General features: G+C 37.5%; 2 protein-coding genes across 2 annotated transcripts in view; both read left to right on the top strand.

Moving 5' to 3' along the window:
- The first annotated feature begins 644 nt into the window (after nt 1–644).
- On the top strand, nt 645–17,127 carry slc15a1a (solute carrier family 15 member 1a). Its single transcript, XM_051120148.1, has 23 exons — nt 645–783; nt 883–923; nt 2,152–2,239; nt 2,977–3,118; nt 3,280–3,399; nt 4,783–4,882; nt 4,968–5,058; nt 5,138–5,221; nt 5,306–5,388; nt 6,105–6,191; nt 7,956–8,045; nt 8,135–8,179; nt 8,409–8,441; nt 8,788–8,876; nt 8,984–9,065; nt 9,142–9,264; nt 9,380–9,523; nt 10,142–10,188; nt 10,257–10,352; nt 11,756–11,864; nt 11,951–12,085; nt 15,373–15,480; nt 15,625–17,127. The coding sequence occupies exons 1-23, from the start codon at nt 777–779 to the stop codon at nt 15,844–15,846; spliced, it is 2,166 nt and encodes a 721-aa protein (XP_050976105.1). The 5' UTR covers nt 645–776; the 3' UTR covers nt 15,847–17,127.
- Nucleotides 17,128–18,855: 1,728 nt separating this feature from the next.
- LOC127170820 (serine/threonine-protein kinase 24-like) overlaps nt 18,856–19,175 on the top strand; it is a 51,771-nt gene continuing 51,451 nt past the window's right edge. Inside the window, exon 1 of the mRNA XM_051119085.1 lies at nt 18,856–18,876. Within this exon, the coding sequence (XP_050975042.1) occupies nt 18,856–18,876 (21 nt within the window). The remainder of the gene's footprint in view (nt 18,877–19,175) is intronic.

The following is a 19,175-nucleotide window of genomic DNA, read 5'->3' as shown; positions in this document are numbered from 1 at the left end:
CTTTTGAATGGATGGTGAGAACAGCTATTTTAAGGAAGAAAGGACGTGACGCGTGGCCAAGTATAGTGACCCATACTCAGAATTTGTGCTCTGCATTTAACCCATCCAAGTGCACACACACAGTAATGAACAAACACTCACACACACATACTGTGAACACCCAACCGGAGCAGTGGGCAGCCATATTGCTATCGCTGCAGTGCCTGGGGAGCAGTTGGGGGTTCGGTGCCTTGCTCAAGGGACTCACCTCAATTGTGGTATTGAGGGTGGAGAGAGCGCTGGTTATTCACTCCCACCTTTCGGGTTACAAGCCCGAACACCATTAGGCCATGGCTGCCCCTAAATAGTTATACTATTTCAAACTTTTACTGCTTTTGATGTACTTTGGATCAAATAAATGCAGGCTCTTTTGATTGGCAGTGTATGGAATTTTCACTTAGCGTGAATAGCATCTATCGCTATCATATTTTTTTTGTTTTTTGTTTTTTGTCATGATTTGATTTGTTTTATCTGAAGATTTTAATTTATTTAATGTTATTGCTTCTATAATCCTGTATAAACAGTGTGAGCTGATGTTTTACCCTATGGACCCCTGAGTATTATTTATCAGTCTTGCCTTTGTTCATGTCATAAAGCAGACAGGACACAGTCCATGCTAATAAGACACACACCTGTCCTGGCTGCTCTTACTCAGATGTCCTGTCCTTGTTCAGGGCTTTTCTCTCACAGGTATCCTATAGGTCTCACACACACATAGACACACTCCTGCTGCCAAGATGCCAGGTGAGGACCTTGTGTGTGTTTAACTGTTTACATTCACAGAAATTATCATTACTATTTGTGTGATGTTGTGTGTGAACTAATAACTGATAAATCTCACAGACCAAAAGATGGACAAGACTGAGAAGAAGAAGAAGAAAAGGGTAAGATTTATGTTATTATTTTAGCTACATGTTTGTGTTAACATGCAATGATTAAGGCATTTAATTTTAAATAACTTGTTATTTTGTGGTGGCAGAAATGTGTATTAACATTAACAGGACTGTCCCTAAAAGCAATGTAAATCTTGCATGAGTGTTTTTGGTGAAATTGATCCTGATTTGGAAAACTGATTTTTAAATTCTTAAAATGCAACATGTTTTCATTAGGGTTAGTCTGCACTCATTTTAATGACCTTTTAGGTAATATTAATAAAAGTACATAGTATTTTCTCATTTAGACAGCTACTGTAAGTAAACATATGCCTGTGTTTATTTGATTTATCAAAGTGATAGTCTGGAAATGTTAATATACATATCCTGGATTTTTTTTCTTACATATTGTAGAGAGATCAACGTAATCTGTGTAATAATATGGTGTGTTTATAATAATAAATAATTAATAATAGCAACAAACAACCTTGCACAAAGAAATATCAGTATTACAACATATGTAATTTATGCTATTTTTGTATACACTCAGTAGCAGATGTTCTGTATACTGCAGAACTATGTATATGTACACACATACATATGTGTGTGTGTGTGTGTGTGTATGTGCACATGCGTGTGTGTGATGGTTTTTGTGGTTTATGAGGACATTTTATATTAATACATGCAACACAGGTATATATGTGACGCTGGACCACAAAATCAGTCATAAGGGTCAATTTTTTTGAAATTGAGATTTATGCATCATATGGAAGCTGAATAAATATGCTTGTGCCATTGATTTGTTAGGATAGGAGAATATTTGGCCGAGATTCAACTATTTAAAAATCTGGAATCTGACAGTGCAAAAAAAAAAAATAAAAATAAAAATCAAAAGATAATCAAAAGTTAAGTTTTGATATATTTACGGTAAGACATTTACAAAATATCTTCATGGAACATGATCTTTATTTAATATCCTAATGATTTTGTGGCATAAAAGAAAAATGTATCATTTTGACCCATACCATGTATTTTTGGCTAATGCTGCAAATATACCCGTGCTACTTAAGACTGGTTTTGTGGTCCAGGCTCACATATATTTACACACATAGTGAGTATGTCTGTGTGTTTTGGCATTAAGTAAATGTCTGTTAGTGTGCTAACAATTATTATGGAACTTGATAGTGTGCTTCCAAATGTGTGCAGCTCATGTAATGTATGTTTATGTGTGTTGGTACAGACGGCTGAGTGTTTTGGATATCCAATCAGCATTTTCTTTATTGTTGTCAATGAGTTCTGTGAGAGATTTTCCTACTATGGCATGCGAGGTAAGTGTGTGTGTCTGCATTTGTCTCTTAATAAAGAAAAGGCATGGAAAATACAGTGTAAATATAAGTAGTACATGTATAATGAAATGTTCTAGCAGCAAGTGTCAGTCATCAGAATCCTCGTAGATTCAACAATATAATCATACAATATGAAAGAGGAGATTCAGAAGATCAGTGTTTTTGATCACAGTTGTGCGGTAACTCCTAGGGGACAGACCATGGTGTCTGTTTGTCCCAGGTGTTGTGGACCTTTGGATATTGTACTCAGAAGATAGAGGGTCATTTAGTAATTACGGACTACGTGAAGAAATGCACAGATGCATTTGTGAAAACAATCTGACCAATGCCAAGTGTCATTAGATGAAACACAAGTTTAATGTGAATCAGAAAAACTGTCCAGGACTGGCTTCTCTAAGACAGTTCACATATACATGACAAATTTCTTCATGGAGACACAATCAAATTAATCTTTATTATTATTATTTAGTAGTAAAGAGTCTACAATACAAACATAGAATTTCATGTGAGCATATATATATTGTTTGTTAATATACCCATATGGTTCATGTAGTGATGTGTGTGAATGTTTGTGTAAATGTAAATTAGCAAAGTAACTATTACAGTGCCACCTAGAGGTTGCCACATGTTATTTCATTTGCCTATGAAGGGGATGTGATTTGAGATCATACTCATGAATAAAACTTAATCATAAATTAAGCCTCTCTATCTGTGTCTAGCCGTGTTGGTGCTGTATTTCCAAAATTTTCTGCTTTGGGATGATGACCTTGCGACCTCCATCTATCATGCCTTTGTGGCTCTGTGCTACTTGACCCCCATCTTGGGTGCCATCATTGCTGATTCCTGGCTCGGGAAGTTCAAGTAGGTTTTTTGTAGAGCTTTAAGGGGCAGTTCCCCCAGTAAATAAATACAGTCTGGCCAACACTTTGTGAGTGACAGCAGCTTATACAGTTTATACTATTTTTGGTCTGCGAATGTGTGCTCTCATAGCTGTGATGCTGATCGTGTTTGTGTGCTTTCAGAACAATCATATACCTGTCTATAGTGTACGCCATTGGCCAGGTCATCATGGCTGTTAGTACTATTAACGATATAACAGATGAAAACAGAGACGGCGAACCGGATAACCTCACCTTTCACATGTGAGTCAATCAACACCCCATGCACCTCTGTTCCTCACCCGTACAGAATAGTGCACAACTAAACTGTAAACTTAATTTAGAACTTAATTTGACATTATTATAAAGTGCACTTATTAAAAGCACACTTAAGTGTGTTAAGAAACATAGTCATGACGGTTTACTCTCTCTTTAAATGCACTTGAATGGCCTTTTATTTCAGTGATATATGCCAGTCCTTTTTTTAAAATATACACTTGAAGTCAAAAGTTTACATACACCTTGCAGAATCTGAAAAATGTTAATTATTTTAACAAAATAAGAGGGATCATACAAAATGCATGTTATTTTTTTTATTTAGTGCTGACCTGAATAAGATATTTCACATAAAAGACGTTTACATGTAGTCCACAAGAGAAAATAATAGTTGAATTTATTAAAATGACATAGTTTAAAAGTTTACATACTCTTGATTCTTAATACTGTGTTTTTACCTGAATGATCCACAGCTGTGTTTTTTTGTTTAGTGATAGTTGTTCATGAGTCCCTTGTTTGTCCTGAACAGTTAAAGTGGCTGCTTTTCTTCAGAAAAATCCTTCAGGGCCCACAAATTTCTTGGTTTTCCAGCATTTTCGTGTATTTGAACCTTTTCCAACAATGACTGTATGATTTTGAGATCCATCTTTTCACACTGAGGACAACTGAGGGACTCATATGCAACTATTACAGAAGGTTCAAACACTCACTGATGCTTCAGAAGGAAACACAATGCATTAAGAGCCGTGGGGTGAAAACATTTTGAATTAAGTAAGAGTAAATTTAACTTATTTTGTCCTCTGGGAAACATGTATGTATCTTCTGTAGCTTCTGAAGGGCAGTACTAAATGAAACAAAAATATGATATTTAGGCAAAATGAGAAAAATGTACACATCTTCATTCTGTTCAAAAGCAACCCTCAGTTGTCCTCAGTGTAAAAAAAATATGGATCTCAATTTTTGGAAAGGGTTCAAAAACACAAAAATGCTGAAAAACCAAAGAATTTGTGGGATCTGATGGATTTTTCTGAAGAACAGCAGGCAGTTTAACTGTTCAGGACAAACGAGGGACTCATGAACAACTATCACTAAACAACAACAACAACAACAACAAAAAGCTGTTGATCAAGCGTATGCAAACTTTTGAATGGCATCATTTTTATAAATTCAACTATTATTTTCTCTTGTGGACTATATGTAAATGTCTTTTATGTGAAATATCTTATTCATGTCAGTACTAAATACAAAATAACATGCATTATATATGATCCCTCTTGTTTTGGTAAAATAATTAACATTTTGCAGATTCTGCAAGGTGTATGTAAACTTATGACCTCAACTGTATAAAACTAAAGTGTGTTTCTGTTTCAGCGCTCTGTCCATGCTGGGTTTGATCCTCATTGCTCTGGGCACTGGGGGTATTAAACCATGTGTGGCTGCATTTGGTGGCGATCAGTTTCAGGAACATCAGGTACGATACGTCCTAACCTCTCCATTAGCTTACGCCATCTTCTTAGCCCTTCTGTCTAATAGTTTGCTGTTTTGTGTCGTTACAGAGTCGCCAACTCAACACTTTCTTCTCAGTGTTTTATTTGTGCATTAATGGGGGAAGTCTTCTTTCTACGCTCATTACACCTATTCTCAGAGGTACACGCATAAACACACATTTCCATGACACTTTTCCCCTTATCCCACCCTGACTAACGGCTCTCCTCCATGTGTGCAGCTCAGGAATGTGGCATCTACTCTAAGCAACAGTGTTATCCTCTGGCTTTTGGAGTCCCGGCCGCTCTCATGGTCGTATCTCTGGGTGAGACTGAGTTCTCCTGACCTGCACACACACACACACACACTGATTTCTGTATGTGATTCAGACATGTGTTGTGTGTTACAGTGGTGTTCATCGCTGGCAGTGGCATGTATGTCAAAACAGATCCAGAAGGAAACATTATGTGGGCTGTGTGTAAATGTGTTGGGGTGAGTTGTACTCAGTAATCAAAGATCCCATTTAAGGGTATTTCAAACAACATGTTCTTTCTTCTGTGGAACATGAAAATAGATATTTTGCAGATTGTTTGAGCTGCTCATTTCCACACAATCAAAGTGGCAGGTGACAGACCGTAGAGACTAAAAAGAAGCATTAAAGTATTATGAGAGCAGTCTTTATGACTTGCGCTCTGCTGTGTATATATCTTGTATATAACTGATATATCTTTGTGTGAGGAACACACCCAAAATTAAAGTTACTATTTACTGAAACTCCTCCACTGTTGCTGTCAAATTTTATTCACACTTGTGCCCAAATCTGGTGTGTTATTTTAGTATCCTTAATATGCTATGATAGTTTTTGCTATTATGTTTTAATTAGATTTTTTTTAGTAAGAGTTTTAGGAATTTTATTGTGTGCTTTTGCCTTTTTTATTATGTCTTATTTTTTATTTATTAGTTATTTAGCTTTAGTTATTTTAACACTAAAGAAAAACAAGAAATGTTGTTGTAGCAACTTGCTATAATAAAATAAGTTGCAATTTTATTTATTTATTTAATTATTGATTTTATGATTTGGTCTCTGGTATGAATGATTATTGAACAGTATAAATACATAAGTTTTAATTTTTGGTGAACTATCACTATAATCCTTATGCTTTTATATTGTCATTGCATTAAATCTAATAAAGTCTTTTTTTCTGTAGTTTGCCATCAAAAACCGTTTCAGGCACAGAAGCAGCAAGCATCCAAAGAGGGAACACTGGATGGACTGGGCCGATGAGAAATATGATGTATGCCACAATCCTACCATCTCACACATTTATGTGTCTGTGTGTGTACACACACATTTACTTAGCTTAACTTAGTTTATCTAAATGGGAATATTCAGTATTTTTTTTTATATATAGTTAGTTTAAAACACTACGACACACAACCAGAATACAGAACATTTCTGCATTTCATAAAATAATAATAATAATAATAATAAAATAAAATAAAATAAAATACAGTGGGGAAAATAAAATGAAAAATAAATATGCTGCTGAATTTGTACGTTTGCCCAATGACAAAGAAATGATCAGTCTTTAATTTTAATGGCAGATTATTTAACAGTGAGAGACAGAATAACAAAACATTCAGAAAAACACATTTCAAAAGAGTTATAAATTGATTTGCATTTTAATGAGTGAAATAAGTATTTGATCCCCTATCAATCAGCAAGATTTCTGGCTCCCAGGTGTCTTTTATACAGGTAACGAGCTGAGACTAGGATCATTCTGTTAAAGGGAGTGCTCCTAATCTCAGTTTGTTACCTGTATAAAAGACACCTGTCCACAGAAGCAATCAATCAATAAATCAGATTCCAAACTCTCCACCATGGCCAAGACCCAAAGAGCTGTCCAAGGATGTCAGGGACAAGACTGTAGATTTACACAAGGCTGGAATGGGCTACAAGACCATCGCCAAGCAGCTTGGTGAGAAGGTGACAACAGTTGGTGCGATTATTCACAAATGGAAAAAACACAAAATAACTGTCTCCCTTGGTCTGGGGCTTCTTGGAAGATCTAACTTCATAGAGTTTCAATGATCATGAGAAGGGTGAGGAATCAGCCCAGAACTACACAGGAGTATCTTGTCAATGATCTCAGGGCAGCTGGGACCATAGTAACCAAGAAAATAATTGGTAACACACTACGCCGTGAAGGACTGAAATCCTGCAGCACCCGCAAGGTCCCCCTGCTCAAGAAAGCACATGTACATGCCCATCTGAAGTTTGCCAATGAACATCTGAAGGATTCAGAGGAGAACTGGGTGAAACTGTTGTGGTCAGATGAGAACAAAATTGAGTTCTTTGGCATCAACTCAACTCACCATGTTTTGAGGAGGAGGAATGCTGCCTATGACCTCAAGAACACCATCCCCACCATCAGACATGGAGGTGCAAACGTTATGCTTTGGGGATGTTTTTCTGCTAAGGGGACAGGACAACTGCACTGCATCAAAGGGACGATGGACGGGGCGAGAACCTTGGGTGAGAATCTGGGAAAATGGGTCGAGGATGGGGATCTGCATAGATGAGTGGGACAAAATCCCTCCTGAGATGTGTGCAAACCTGGTGGTAAACTACAAGAAACATCTGACTTCTGTGATTGCCAACAAGGATTTTGCCACCAAGTACTAAGTCATGTTTTGCGATGGGGTCAAATACTTATTTCACTAATTAAAATGCAAATCAATTTATAACTTTTTTTGATATGCATTTTTCTGGATTTTTTTTTTTTTTTTTTTTGGTTGTTATTCTGTCTCTCACTGTTAAATAAACCTACCAATAAAATTATAGACTGATCGTTTCTAATTATTTTCCCCACTGTATTTTTATTTTATTTTTGTATTATTAATTTTAAAAACGAAGATATCCCCAGAAATTCCAAAAAGTCTTTGTAACTTTAGTTCACTTCTGGGAACAAATTTGTCCCTAAAACATGGTTAAGCAGGTACACACTCACACACACACACACACACACACTAAGTTCTCTTTTCTTTCTCTTCTGTAGAAACTTCTTATTGCTCAGATAAAGATGGTATTGAAGGTGTTATTCCTTTACATCCCACTGCCCATGTTTTGGACCCTGTTTGATCAGAAGGTAAGTATCATTTCTCACCTAGTAAATCTCATAGAGACTGTTGTCTGTTGGGTGTTTTGTAATGGTTTGTGCCTGTTGACTGTGTCCAGGGGTCCCGCTGGACTCTCCAAGCCACCACTATGGACGGAGACTTTGTAAGTGTCTTGATTTCAGCTAATTACTCTAAAAGAGTTCATCAGCAGCAACTTGCTTAATGTTTGTGTAATTAATCCAACACGATCTGATGAACTGTCTGTAGTCACATTTAAAATGTCAAATCTAGTAGAACTAGGCCTAGTACACAGAGATTTATAAAATAGCATTTGCATCGTTAAGATTTTTTTATTTTTTTTTAAATGTAATGTCATTTCCTCTTTTCTGTAGGGAGCACTCATTCTGCAGCCAGACCAGATGCAGGTGAGTTTACTGTTATGTTTCATTTCTTATTACCAGTGTTGAGATCAGTTGTGCTGCTTAATATTTTTGTGGAAACCATGTTCCATTTTTTCATTTTCATTTTTTTTTAATTCAAAAGAAAAGCATTTATTTAAGATAGAAATAGTTTGTAAGATTCTAAATGTCTTTACTGTCACTTTTGATCAATTTTATGCATCCTTGCTGAATAAAAGTATTAATTTCTTTTCTTAAAAAGAATATCTTACTTACCTAAGACTTTTGACAATAGTGTATATAGTGTGAAACAAACCTGTACCTTTATGTAGTTTGACTGAAATCTTACCCAACTTTGTCTCTTCTCCATCAGACTGTGAACCCCATCCTGATCCTGACTATGGTGCCTATTATGGACCGGTTAATTTTCCCTCTCATCAAAAAGTGTGGCTTCAATTTCAGGTATGACTTGCTACATAATAGGAGATGATTGACCTTTTGGCATAACTGCAGTGTGAGTGATGCTGAAATATATGTTTTGTGTTGTCTAAATCTGTTTTCTGCTCCAGCCCTTTGAAGAGAATGACAGTTGGCATGCTGTTTGCTGCCACAGCGTTTGTTTCTGCAGCTTTGGTCCAGATTGAGATTGATGTGAGTGTGAAATGAGTCATATTCGTGTCACTGAATGGAACAGATGTTCATCAACACATTTCATATTTCTCCTTAGAAAACATTGCCAAATTTCCCATCATCCTCTGAGAGCCAGCTAAGGGTGGTGAACATGTATAGCAGAACATTGAATGTGACCATCTCACCATCTCAAGAACAACTAATGATAGACTCATTTGGGGTACAACAAATATTCATTTATCCAAACACACATACTTAGCTATTTCAGTGATAAACAGAACCTCACTGAGATCTTTCACTATTGTTTCTGGTGTTTATTTTTATTTTTTTTATAGAGCAGTGCAGATTACATGACGTTTGACCATGAGGAAATCACAGTGTCCCTGAACACTAACCCTGTGGTCACTCAAGCTTTCAGTTTAATCAAGGGGGGGCGCCAGACGCTGATCATCCCCTCTGACCCAACCATTATGTATCTGGTGAGTGTCCACCAAGCAAACATGGTCAAAAACGAATTTATTAACTGAAGAAAAATGGTAGTTGCTCATGCAAAAGACAGCACCAGAGACGCAAGCTCATGTTTCACATTTCGCTGTGTTCCAATGTTCAGGTTTGGTGCATGCTCGAAGTCTAGTGTGAGTGCCAATTAACAACAAATAACAATGAGAAAAGAGGAGTTAAGAAATTGTCTTATCATAGAGATGTGGAGATGTTTGTGCTAGCTCTGCAATTTGGCTGTCTAGTGTGCTCATGTCATTACTTGCACCTGACCTTAAAGAACTGAGTGAACAAATTAAATTTGCATTTAATAGCTGACACAAAGACTTACAGAAAATATGCACTGGAAAGCTGTTTCAAACCACCGAAACAAACTCTAAAACACTTTCGTTTTGACAACCCATGTGTTCAATATTTAAAGTATATTGGTGTTTTTATTGATCCAAGTCAAAAGAGCCCACCCCAGAATCTCAGGTCTTCAGTGTAAGTCTAAGTACACTGTTAATAAACAAGTTTATGGCCTGATGAAACATTACTGTAAAACTATAATAGTGGAAAAATGTAACAGTAAAATGGACCTTTCTTTTTTTTTCCTCCAGCAAGAAGACAGCAATTCCAAACCAAAGAAAGGAAAGAATGCCGTTAGGTAGGACTTTAAAACTGGTTTGACTGTTCCTTAAAACCAAACTTTCACTGAAAGATCTCATGTCACAGGTTTGTGAATGGCTGGACAGCAGATCTGAACATCACTGACTTGGATTCCATCGAACCATCAGCTACTACAAACTACACAATGGTATCCCAGGGGAAGTGAGTCAGTTCTTCTTTTTCATTGATGTTTAATAAAATATTAAATAAAATAAAATAACAACTGCATGCTTTACATGTTATGTTTACAAAGATGTTAATTGCTTTTATCAAAGTTCTATTAGTGCTTTTTAAAGTCAACATGAAAACATAGACTCTTACTTACTAATGACATTTTACTAACTCTTTTACAAACTACTTTGGCTGGACTTTGGCTGGAGCATGCACCCCTGAAAATACACAACCTAAATGCTGCCATCTTTTCAGATCTTTTAGTTTTGGGGGGAAAGCAGTAATTAGATCATTTTAATAACTACACTGTTTGAACAATCAGCACTTATTATTTTCTAAACTGTTACCAAATGGACAGTTCACTTCTTTAAGATTAGTATTAAAATGGATAGACTTGGTCCTAGCTGCTGATTGGTTAATTCAGCATTCTCACTATTCTAATAGCAATGGGCCTCATTTATCAATCTAGCATAGAAACGAGTGCAGATTCATCCACACAAATCAACTTACAACAGGGTTCACGTGTGATTCGTGAAACATTCATATGCCGCTAATACCATTGAATGAATGATTGTACATTGATAATTGTGGCAACTGAAAACAATTGTCATTTAAATATCACAGCCCTAGAAACACTGGTTTAAAAGCCTTGCCCCTAGAGTATACAACATGGAGAAACGTAACCCAGCCAAAAGACTAATGATCTTTAGTTGTCGGTCAAGAAAAATAATCTAAATTAATTGATGAAATTTTTTTAAATGAAATTTTGCCAGATTTACTATGCTGCATGCAAGTTCAGGCTAACTCAAAAACTGACGTACATAAGCTGAGATTTGACGAGAGATTTGATCGTAGCTACATACGTCCATATTGATACATTTTCTGCCGCCCAATTTTCTGTCGTACATTTGTTTCATAAATGAGGTCCAATGTGCCTAGTGACATCCAAATCCAGAATTAGATCCAAGTGAAACTGATTACTGAAAAGGAAAAACTGTTAGCATTTCCATGCATCTCAACCAGCTTGGAGCATGCAGCACTGATGACACGCAACCTAAACGCCATCTTTTTGGTTAATTTTCATAATCTAGGCTGCTCCTCAAGGATGAAAGTCCCCTCCTTTGTGAAAACCATTTCATGTTGATATTAATAAATTCTTGTCTTACACCTGTTTCACACTGCAAGCCTGAGCTTAGCGTCAGCGTAACTACATCGTCACTCCAGCTGCAGACTTAACAACAACTGCTCCTGACAGCTGCTCCCGGTGTGAATGCATTGATTTGTAAATATGCACACAGAAAATAATGCGCATTGCACGTGCTGCTCAGGCTTGTGGTGTGAAACCAGCCTAGAGTCATGGTGTCTGATGATGTTGTGTTGGTTTCTCTTCTAAGGCGGACTTTCGTGCTCAGCAATGGTGAGCAGTCGTGTGAGTTTTCCAGGATGTTTGGATTTGGTGCCTCATACACCTTCCTCATCAACAGCACAGTGTTCTCCACTGATGTGTGTAGATTATCAGAAGTCTCTATATATCCCTGAAATTGTGTCTTCTGGTTTATATGTGCATGTGTGTTTCTGTGTGTGTGCAGTGTGAGTCTATAATAGAAGTTGAGGACTTTGAGGCCAACTCGGTCCACATGGCTCTGCAGATTCCTCAGTACTTCCTCATTACTACAGGAGAGGTCTTGTTCTCCGTCACTGGCCTGCAGTTCTCATACTCACAGGTACACTTCCCCAGTCACGTCACCAGCGTTGAGGATGTTACTCCAAAGGGGAAAAAATGCTCCCTTTATAAACTGTAATTAGATAAATTTACTAATTTTTGGGGAACAACAAAACAGCTACTTGTATACATTGTAGCTAGATGAATTTAATAATTACACTGTTTGAGCAGTCATCACTCATTACTTTCTAAAACTGTTAACAAATGGACAGTAAAAGGATAGATATTAAATGCTCTGTCAGTTCTTTAAGATCAGTAGTAAAATGGATAGACTTGGTCCTAGATGACTATAATTAAATCAAAGTGATACGAATTATTGAAAAATGTAGGACAAGGACTTGGTTTAGTCCATTGGTTTTTAATTGGCTAGAGTTGACACATACCTTACAGGTGCACCCTAGATACATCATGAGTGATGTAACCATCACCGGGTGTTTTGGGTCTTTCAACTTGTATCTAGCTACCTTGTGTGGTCAACAGATTGCCCTTTTTGATCCACATCCAACTAGATGCCTTCTCAGTGTCATCTATTATGTCCCTGATGGCTTTCTTCTTGTGCAGTCCCCCGTTTTCTTTGAGCTTGAGGGCCCTGCAGAGTGACTGGCCGACAAACCCTTGGCAGCCAACCTCAGTGGGGAGGCAAGGGGTCTTCCATCCCCTGCTACGGTATTCACCTGCCAACTCCTCGTACTTGGCCCTCTTCCATTCAAATGCCATCTGGTTTTCCCAAGCCACAGCCAATTCCAGTAGAACCACCTGCCTTGAAACACCTGCCTGTCGTGGCAATGGTTTGTAGATTTGAGCTGCCTTCCCAGATCAACCTTTAGCTGCCAGCCCTGAGCTGTTGCCTCAAGTCCCCTTGATGAGTTCCTGTTCCGTGATGGTTTCTCTCCAGCCTTGACTAAAGTAATCAAGCACTGTGCTGGCTGCTGATGCTTGCTGAGTGAGATACCTTTGTGGATGGTTCCTGCAGTGACCCCAGCACCTGGTCGTGGTACCACCAATAACGTCCCTATCCCATGGATTTATGGCAGCAGCTTTATATGTGCTCCAGGTATACTCTTTTTTTGGCATAGGAGGCATTCAGGGATGTCTTTTTAGGCCCCAAGAGAAGAGTTAGTTGGACTGGGGAGGACATCGTAGGCTGATTGGATAAGGAACTGGACCTGGTGTGGCTCCACTTTCCACAACTCAGCCCACAAGATCTTTTTGTCCATTATACCTGTTTCCATCGAGTCCATGCCCCTTGATTTTGCATCCCAACCATCCTGCTCCTTTCTTTTACCCCAGCTCTGATTTCTTCTTGGCCCAGTTGACACATGTCCTTTCTCCGGGCCTTGTCATATCCATTCGGTCTTCCCAGGGCACAGTCAATTCCAGTAGAACCATCTGCCTTGATGATTCTGAAAAGATGACCATGTCAGGTCTAAGCATGGTCATGGCAATGGTTTCTGGATTTGAGCTGCCTTCCCAGATCAACCATTAGCTGCTAGTCCCGAGCTGTTGCCAAAAGTCCTCGTGCTAATTTCCTGCTCTACAGTGGTTTCTCTTTAGCTTTGACAAATGCGATCAAGCACTGTGCTGGCTTCCAATGCTTGCTGCGAGAAATCCCTGTGCTGATGGTTCCTGCAATGACCCTTAGCACCTGGTCGTGGCATCACCGATAACATTCCTCTCCTAGGACTTTAGGGCAGCAGCTTATTATGTGCTCCAGGAATCCTCATTTTTGGCATAGCCATGGCCCCAGGAGAAGAGGTTGGTTGGACTGGGGAGGACATCATAGACTAATTAAATAAATAACTGGATTTGGTGTGGCTCCACTTTCCACAACTCAGTCCACGAGATGTTTCAGTCCATTACTTCCCATCGAGTCCATGCCCCTTGTTGTTGCATCCCCACCATCCTGCTTATGTGTCTTTCCTTCACCGCTGTTCAGATTTCTTCTTAGACCATTTGATGTGTGTCCTTTCCCCCGGCCTTGACATATCAAGGTTTATGGTTACGGCCAAGCCCTGCATGTCCTGACACAAGTACCCCCTTTAGCACACTGTGCTGCAGCTGTGCTTCAGCCTGGTCAGCCCCTTCCTACCTGTCCTCACCCTCCAGGTATGCAACTTTTTTCCACTTTCATGAAGTATGGCTGTCCCTAAGTGATGAAGACTTTCCCCAGGCTCTTAAATGGCTTCTCTGTGACTGATGGAATTTGGACTTCTCCAAGCAAGATATGGAAGTTATCGGTTACGTTCCCTTCCTCACCACAAGGGATTGGGATTTGTTTTAAAGCATTCTCTGTTTTAAAGTCCATTCAGGCCCAACTGATGAGGCCTTGGAGGATCCATCTGCAGCCTAGTATGGATGTTGTGGTCTTTGTCAAACTGTCATAATCTGACAGGGGACTGTCACACAACATTCCACCTCTGTTGTTTTAACTAGCATATTCATTGTTAAGGCAAACAAAATCATTGAGATTCCTTTTCTATTCCTTTCTCCAGCCTATGAAATGCAGATGTTATTGATTCAGAGGTGACTTTCAAACTAAAGCATTTGTAGTAGTTCAGAATGAGGTCCCTGATCTTATCTGAAAGATGATGTTGGTCATAGGGCACTCTACTTGGACCTGGTGCTGAATCCTAGTTGCTTTGACAACCTTCTGAACATCTCTTCAGGGTTGAATCCTTGAGGTTAAATGCCAAACTGGGTTCTGGTGGGGTTATTAAGGCCCAATCCCAATTCTACCCCTAACCCTTACAATTTCCCCTACCCATCCGTTTGGCACGTTCACGTGAAGGGGTAGGGGTGTCTCAATTCTCTTTTGGTTAGGAGCTAGCAACAATGTATGATGACATTGTAGTAGTGGTGTCCCATTTCTTAGGGGAAATTTTTAAACCTTTCCCTTTCCACTTCGTTTCAAGGGGCAAGGGGAAGCGGCGAGGGGTAGTTACAGGTCCAAGGTCCTGGTCTCTTGCACTATAACTGTAGGTAGACAAAATTTGAAAATGACTTATTGATAACATATTGAAGGGCCAGTGGTCAAAAGCCATAACTTGTCCAAAATCAGAGATGGAACACTTTTTTTAAAAAAAAAATATATATTGTTGAAAAAAAGTCTCAAAATCTTGTCTTAGCAAATATTATGTAGTATTAATAGTGTATTCTTCACTGGAATATTTAGTCATATTAGGTTAAAAGAAGGGGGGGTTAATTTGGCGTTTGATAGACTGCTAAGATAATTCTCTGAACAATATCTGTAAATGCTTCCTCTCAACAGCTGTATTTCCATGTCTTTAGGCTCCAAAGAATATGAAGTCAGTGCTGCAGGCTGGCTGGTTGTGCACTAACGCCATTGGAAACATTATTGTGTTGATTGTGGCAGAGATTGGAAAGCTACCAAAACAGGTGCTGCATATAAACCCATGTCCTAATACACACTACATATATTCAGCCATGCTGTAGGAATATTCCTATACAGACTGGGAACAAAATAATGTTTTCATTTTTGGATGAAACATTCCTTTCATGACTCTCCTTTTTCTCACACAGTGGGCAGAGTATGTGCTGTTTGCATCACTGCTAGTGGCTGTGAGCATCATCTTCTCTTTCATGGCTTATTTCTACACATACATTGACCCAGCAGAGATTGAAGACAGGATCAGGAAAGAGCAAGGGCTTGAGCCAGAGAAGAAGGAGAAAAATACACTAGAAATGAGAGAAAAAGATGAAGAAAAGGAAAATGAGCAGGAGGTCAAGCAAACCAAGATATAAGATTTGTGAAGATTGTATTGTGTTTAATGCTAATAAGCTAATATATCCCCTTTAGTTTAGTATTTATTAAAATAGGTATGAAGGACTGTGAACAGAAATGCTGATGATGTTATTTGCATCCATAAGACCCCACTGAGGGAACAATCAAATGTGGCATGAAAAATGTAATGTATAAAAACCTTCTGTTATAATATCTGGTTTGATATGGTTTATGATGTAGATAAACTCTGGTAAATGTTTTGTGTGTGAACCGTTGCATCTTGTGTGATTTTTTTTTTTAAAGCTTAGAAACAATAGCCTAAAAACTATGAAACAATAGTCTTCAGCCTTCACAGTGTAGATTGTCATGAATACAGGCTCCCTTCATACAAGTGCCCCAATATATTGATACCTTTTCTTTTTGGGAAACTGTTATGGACATATTTGTATAAATTGGTTTAGCACTACAGAGTTGAGCTGCATTTTGTCCCTGCTATGTAATTTTAGGTAAATATCTTTTTGTTTTCTGTCTTATAAAATACTCCATTAATATTTTGGCGTGAGAAATTGTTAACAAGTGAATTGTGAGGAGTATGTGAGTAAACTGTCCAAATAAATCAAACTGAATTGTGAGCAAACTCACACTGTTTTGAAAATATGTTTATCAGATTAGGTCAAAAAGAGTGATTCATTCACACAATCTGGCATTATTCTGATTCTAAATGGTGGATAGAAAACACACAATTTAATTGTTGAAAAATGATGAGCAAAAATGTTTCTTAGATTGGTGAACTACGGAGCCCAGGAAGTCACCTATAGGAGAAAAAAATCAATCCGTGGGGACGGTTTTGCAGTTCATCCCCTCAGTTTATACACCGTACCTACAAATTCTTAAACTGTTTCCTTGGTTTAACAAATCCTCCCCATGGATTAATAAACAGCACCAATGAATTTTTCAATCCGTGCACTTTGATTTTGTAAACTGTACTTTCGGTTTTTGAATCCATAGCCATAAACTCATAGTCCATGTGCACCCTTTTGCAATCCATTTCTATGAGTTTGTAAACTGTACTCATGGATTCATTTTAGAAGAACAGCAAGATCCTAGGTAGCCTATGTGTTATTGAATCATTATATATTGTTTTATTACATATTATGTGGAATAGGCCTATATTAAATTGTTTATGTTATTCTCTATCAATTGTAGTGGGTGCAAGTTGGAATACAACAATTTAATAAGAAAGATGAGGGTCAAAATCTTGTGTTTATTTGTGATAATCGTTATTATTATTGTATAATAAACCTGGCATTATGTTATGACTGACTTTTGACTAATTTGTTCCTCTTTTGTAAGTTGTTTTGGATAAAAACTTATTCTAAATGCATATGTAACCTAAATGTAATAATATCAATAGTAATAGTAATAATAATAATAACAATTCTTCTTATTATTATTATTATTTAAAGGCTAAATAAATGAGTGCACTTAAGACAGTGAAATGTTTATCATAAAATAATTCATGAATGCTGTTAAATTAAATTTTAAATAAGCTTTTACAGTTTTGGAAATGTGTCTGTGTAGGCCTACTAATCATACAAAGATTCATTCAGATTATTATATAATTTCATAACCAGTACATTATTAGTTTTGTATTGCTTTTTACGTTCTCCTCTCAAAAGTCTATTTATTTATTTATTAATTTCTTAGTCAATTTGGGAAATTTTCTATTTTAACAAATAAAGCTTACAATTGAACCTTTTCTCTTAATATTTTATTTCGGTGCATTAAAGTCCGATGATACGCACTCACAAAATAGTCTTCTTTTTAGCATTTTTTTTTTTATATTAGGCTAATTACCAATAGGTTATCCTATTGGTGATTAATGTAAAATAAAGAAGACTATTTTGTGAGTGCGGTTCATGGTTTTATTTACTATGAAAAAAACGGTACAGGTACAGGTACAGTTTGCTAAATCCAGGTGCATGGATTGGAAATTTGTGGGTATGGTTTATTAATTCAAGGGCACAGTTTGTTAAACCGAGGGACCAGTTTAAGAATTCGTGAGTACAGTTTATATACTGAGGGGACAAATTGCAAAACCTTCGCCATGGACTGATTTTGGATTTGGATTGATTCTCGTAAAGGTGACTTCCCGGGCTCCGTAGTACACAGGAGTGTTGTCTATACGTGTTTCGGGGCATCCACTGTCCGGCAGAATTTAGCTCCAACCGTAATTAAACACACCTGAAACACCTGTACCTGTGCTATTAGGGATAAGGTAACTACATGGGATAGGGTTAGGTTTAGGGGTAAATTCAGGGTTTCTACCTAGTTATTACCTAGTAACTGTAATTATTGTAATAAGTACATAGTATGTACATGAGGAATAGGATGGTAAAATGAAGTGTTACTGAATTCACCATAAGGAAAAAAATGTGAACATCTCTTGACTCAGTTTCAAAACTTAGCTGTCTATAGGCAACATTTTAAAGCATTATGGGTGTAAGGTGTAAGTGATGGGTCAACAGTGTAACTACAGTATAAATGCAATTACAGAAATTATTTACGAATATAATTGCATGCAAGTAAATATAAGTGCAATGTAAAACGTGTATGTACTGTCGGGTCTTGGGTCTGATCTCCTGTATCTTTGCTGTTCTGTGTTTGTAGTCTTATATACATATTTTATTCAAATTTTCAGAAGTTTGCAATATTTCATAATGCTTTAAAAGTTTGTAACTGACTTTGTGATTCATTTTAGAACTGGTTGGTTTGGTTCATGGCTTAGAACATTTACTAAGCAAAAGATTGTAACCTGTAAGGAGAAAATATATGGGAAAATACCTCTGAAACTCCAGCTATTGAGGAAGTGTACAAGCAGTCATCAGTTTTCTGGTAAATGGCTGAAGGTGAGTAGGGCTGAACCTGGTCGTGTCACCGCCCCAATACACTGACATATAATAAAGGGCCCCAATGGACTGACTAACACATAAATGTGAACGCATATTCAGGAAGCAGCAGCCATAGTCATGGCCACTAAAGGATCAAAGGTACTGTGTGTTTGTGTGTGAATGAGAGCTTTCTGGTTATTGATATTTGTTGACAACATGGTCCTGATGTATGACAAATAGGAAATTTTTGAAAAGCAGATATATGCAAAAATTTGGTCACACTTTATTTTAAGGTCCAATTCTCGCTATTAACAAACCATTACCTATGACATTTGCCTCAGTAAAATCCTAATTTGCTGCTTATGAATTGTTAGTAAGGTAGTTGTTAAGTTTAGGTATTGGGTAGGGTTAGGGATGTAGAATATGTGCTTTATAAGTACTAATAAACAACCAATATG

This window comes from Labeo rohita, chromosome 9, assembly GCF_022985175.1.
Source record: "Labeo rohita strain BAU-BD-2019 chromosome 9, IGBB_LRoh.1.0, whole genome shotgun sequence".
In the NCBI taxonomy this organism is placed as follows: domain Eukaryota; kingdom Metazoa; phylum Chordata; class Actinopteri; order Cypriniformes; family Cyprinidae; genus Labeo; species Labeo rohita.
This window is presented reverse-complemented; position numbering and strand designations above follow the sequence as displayed.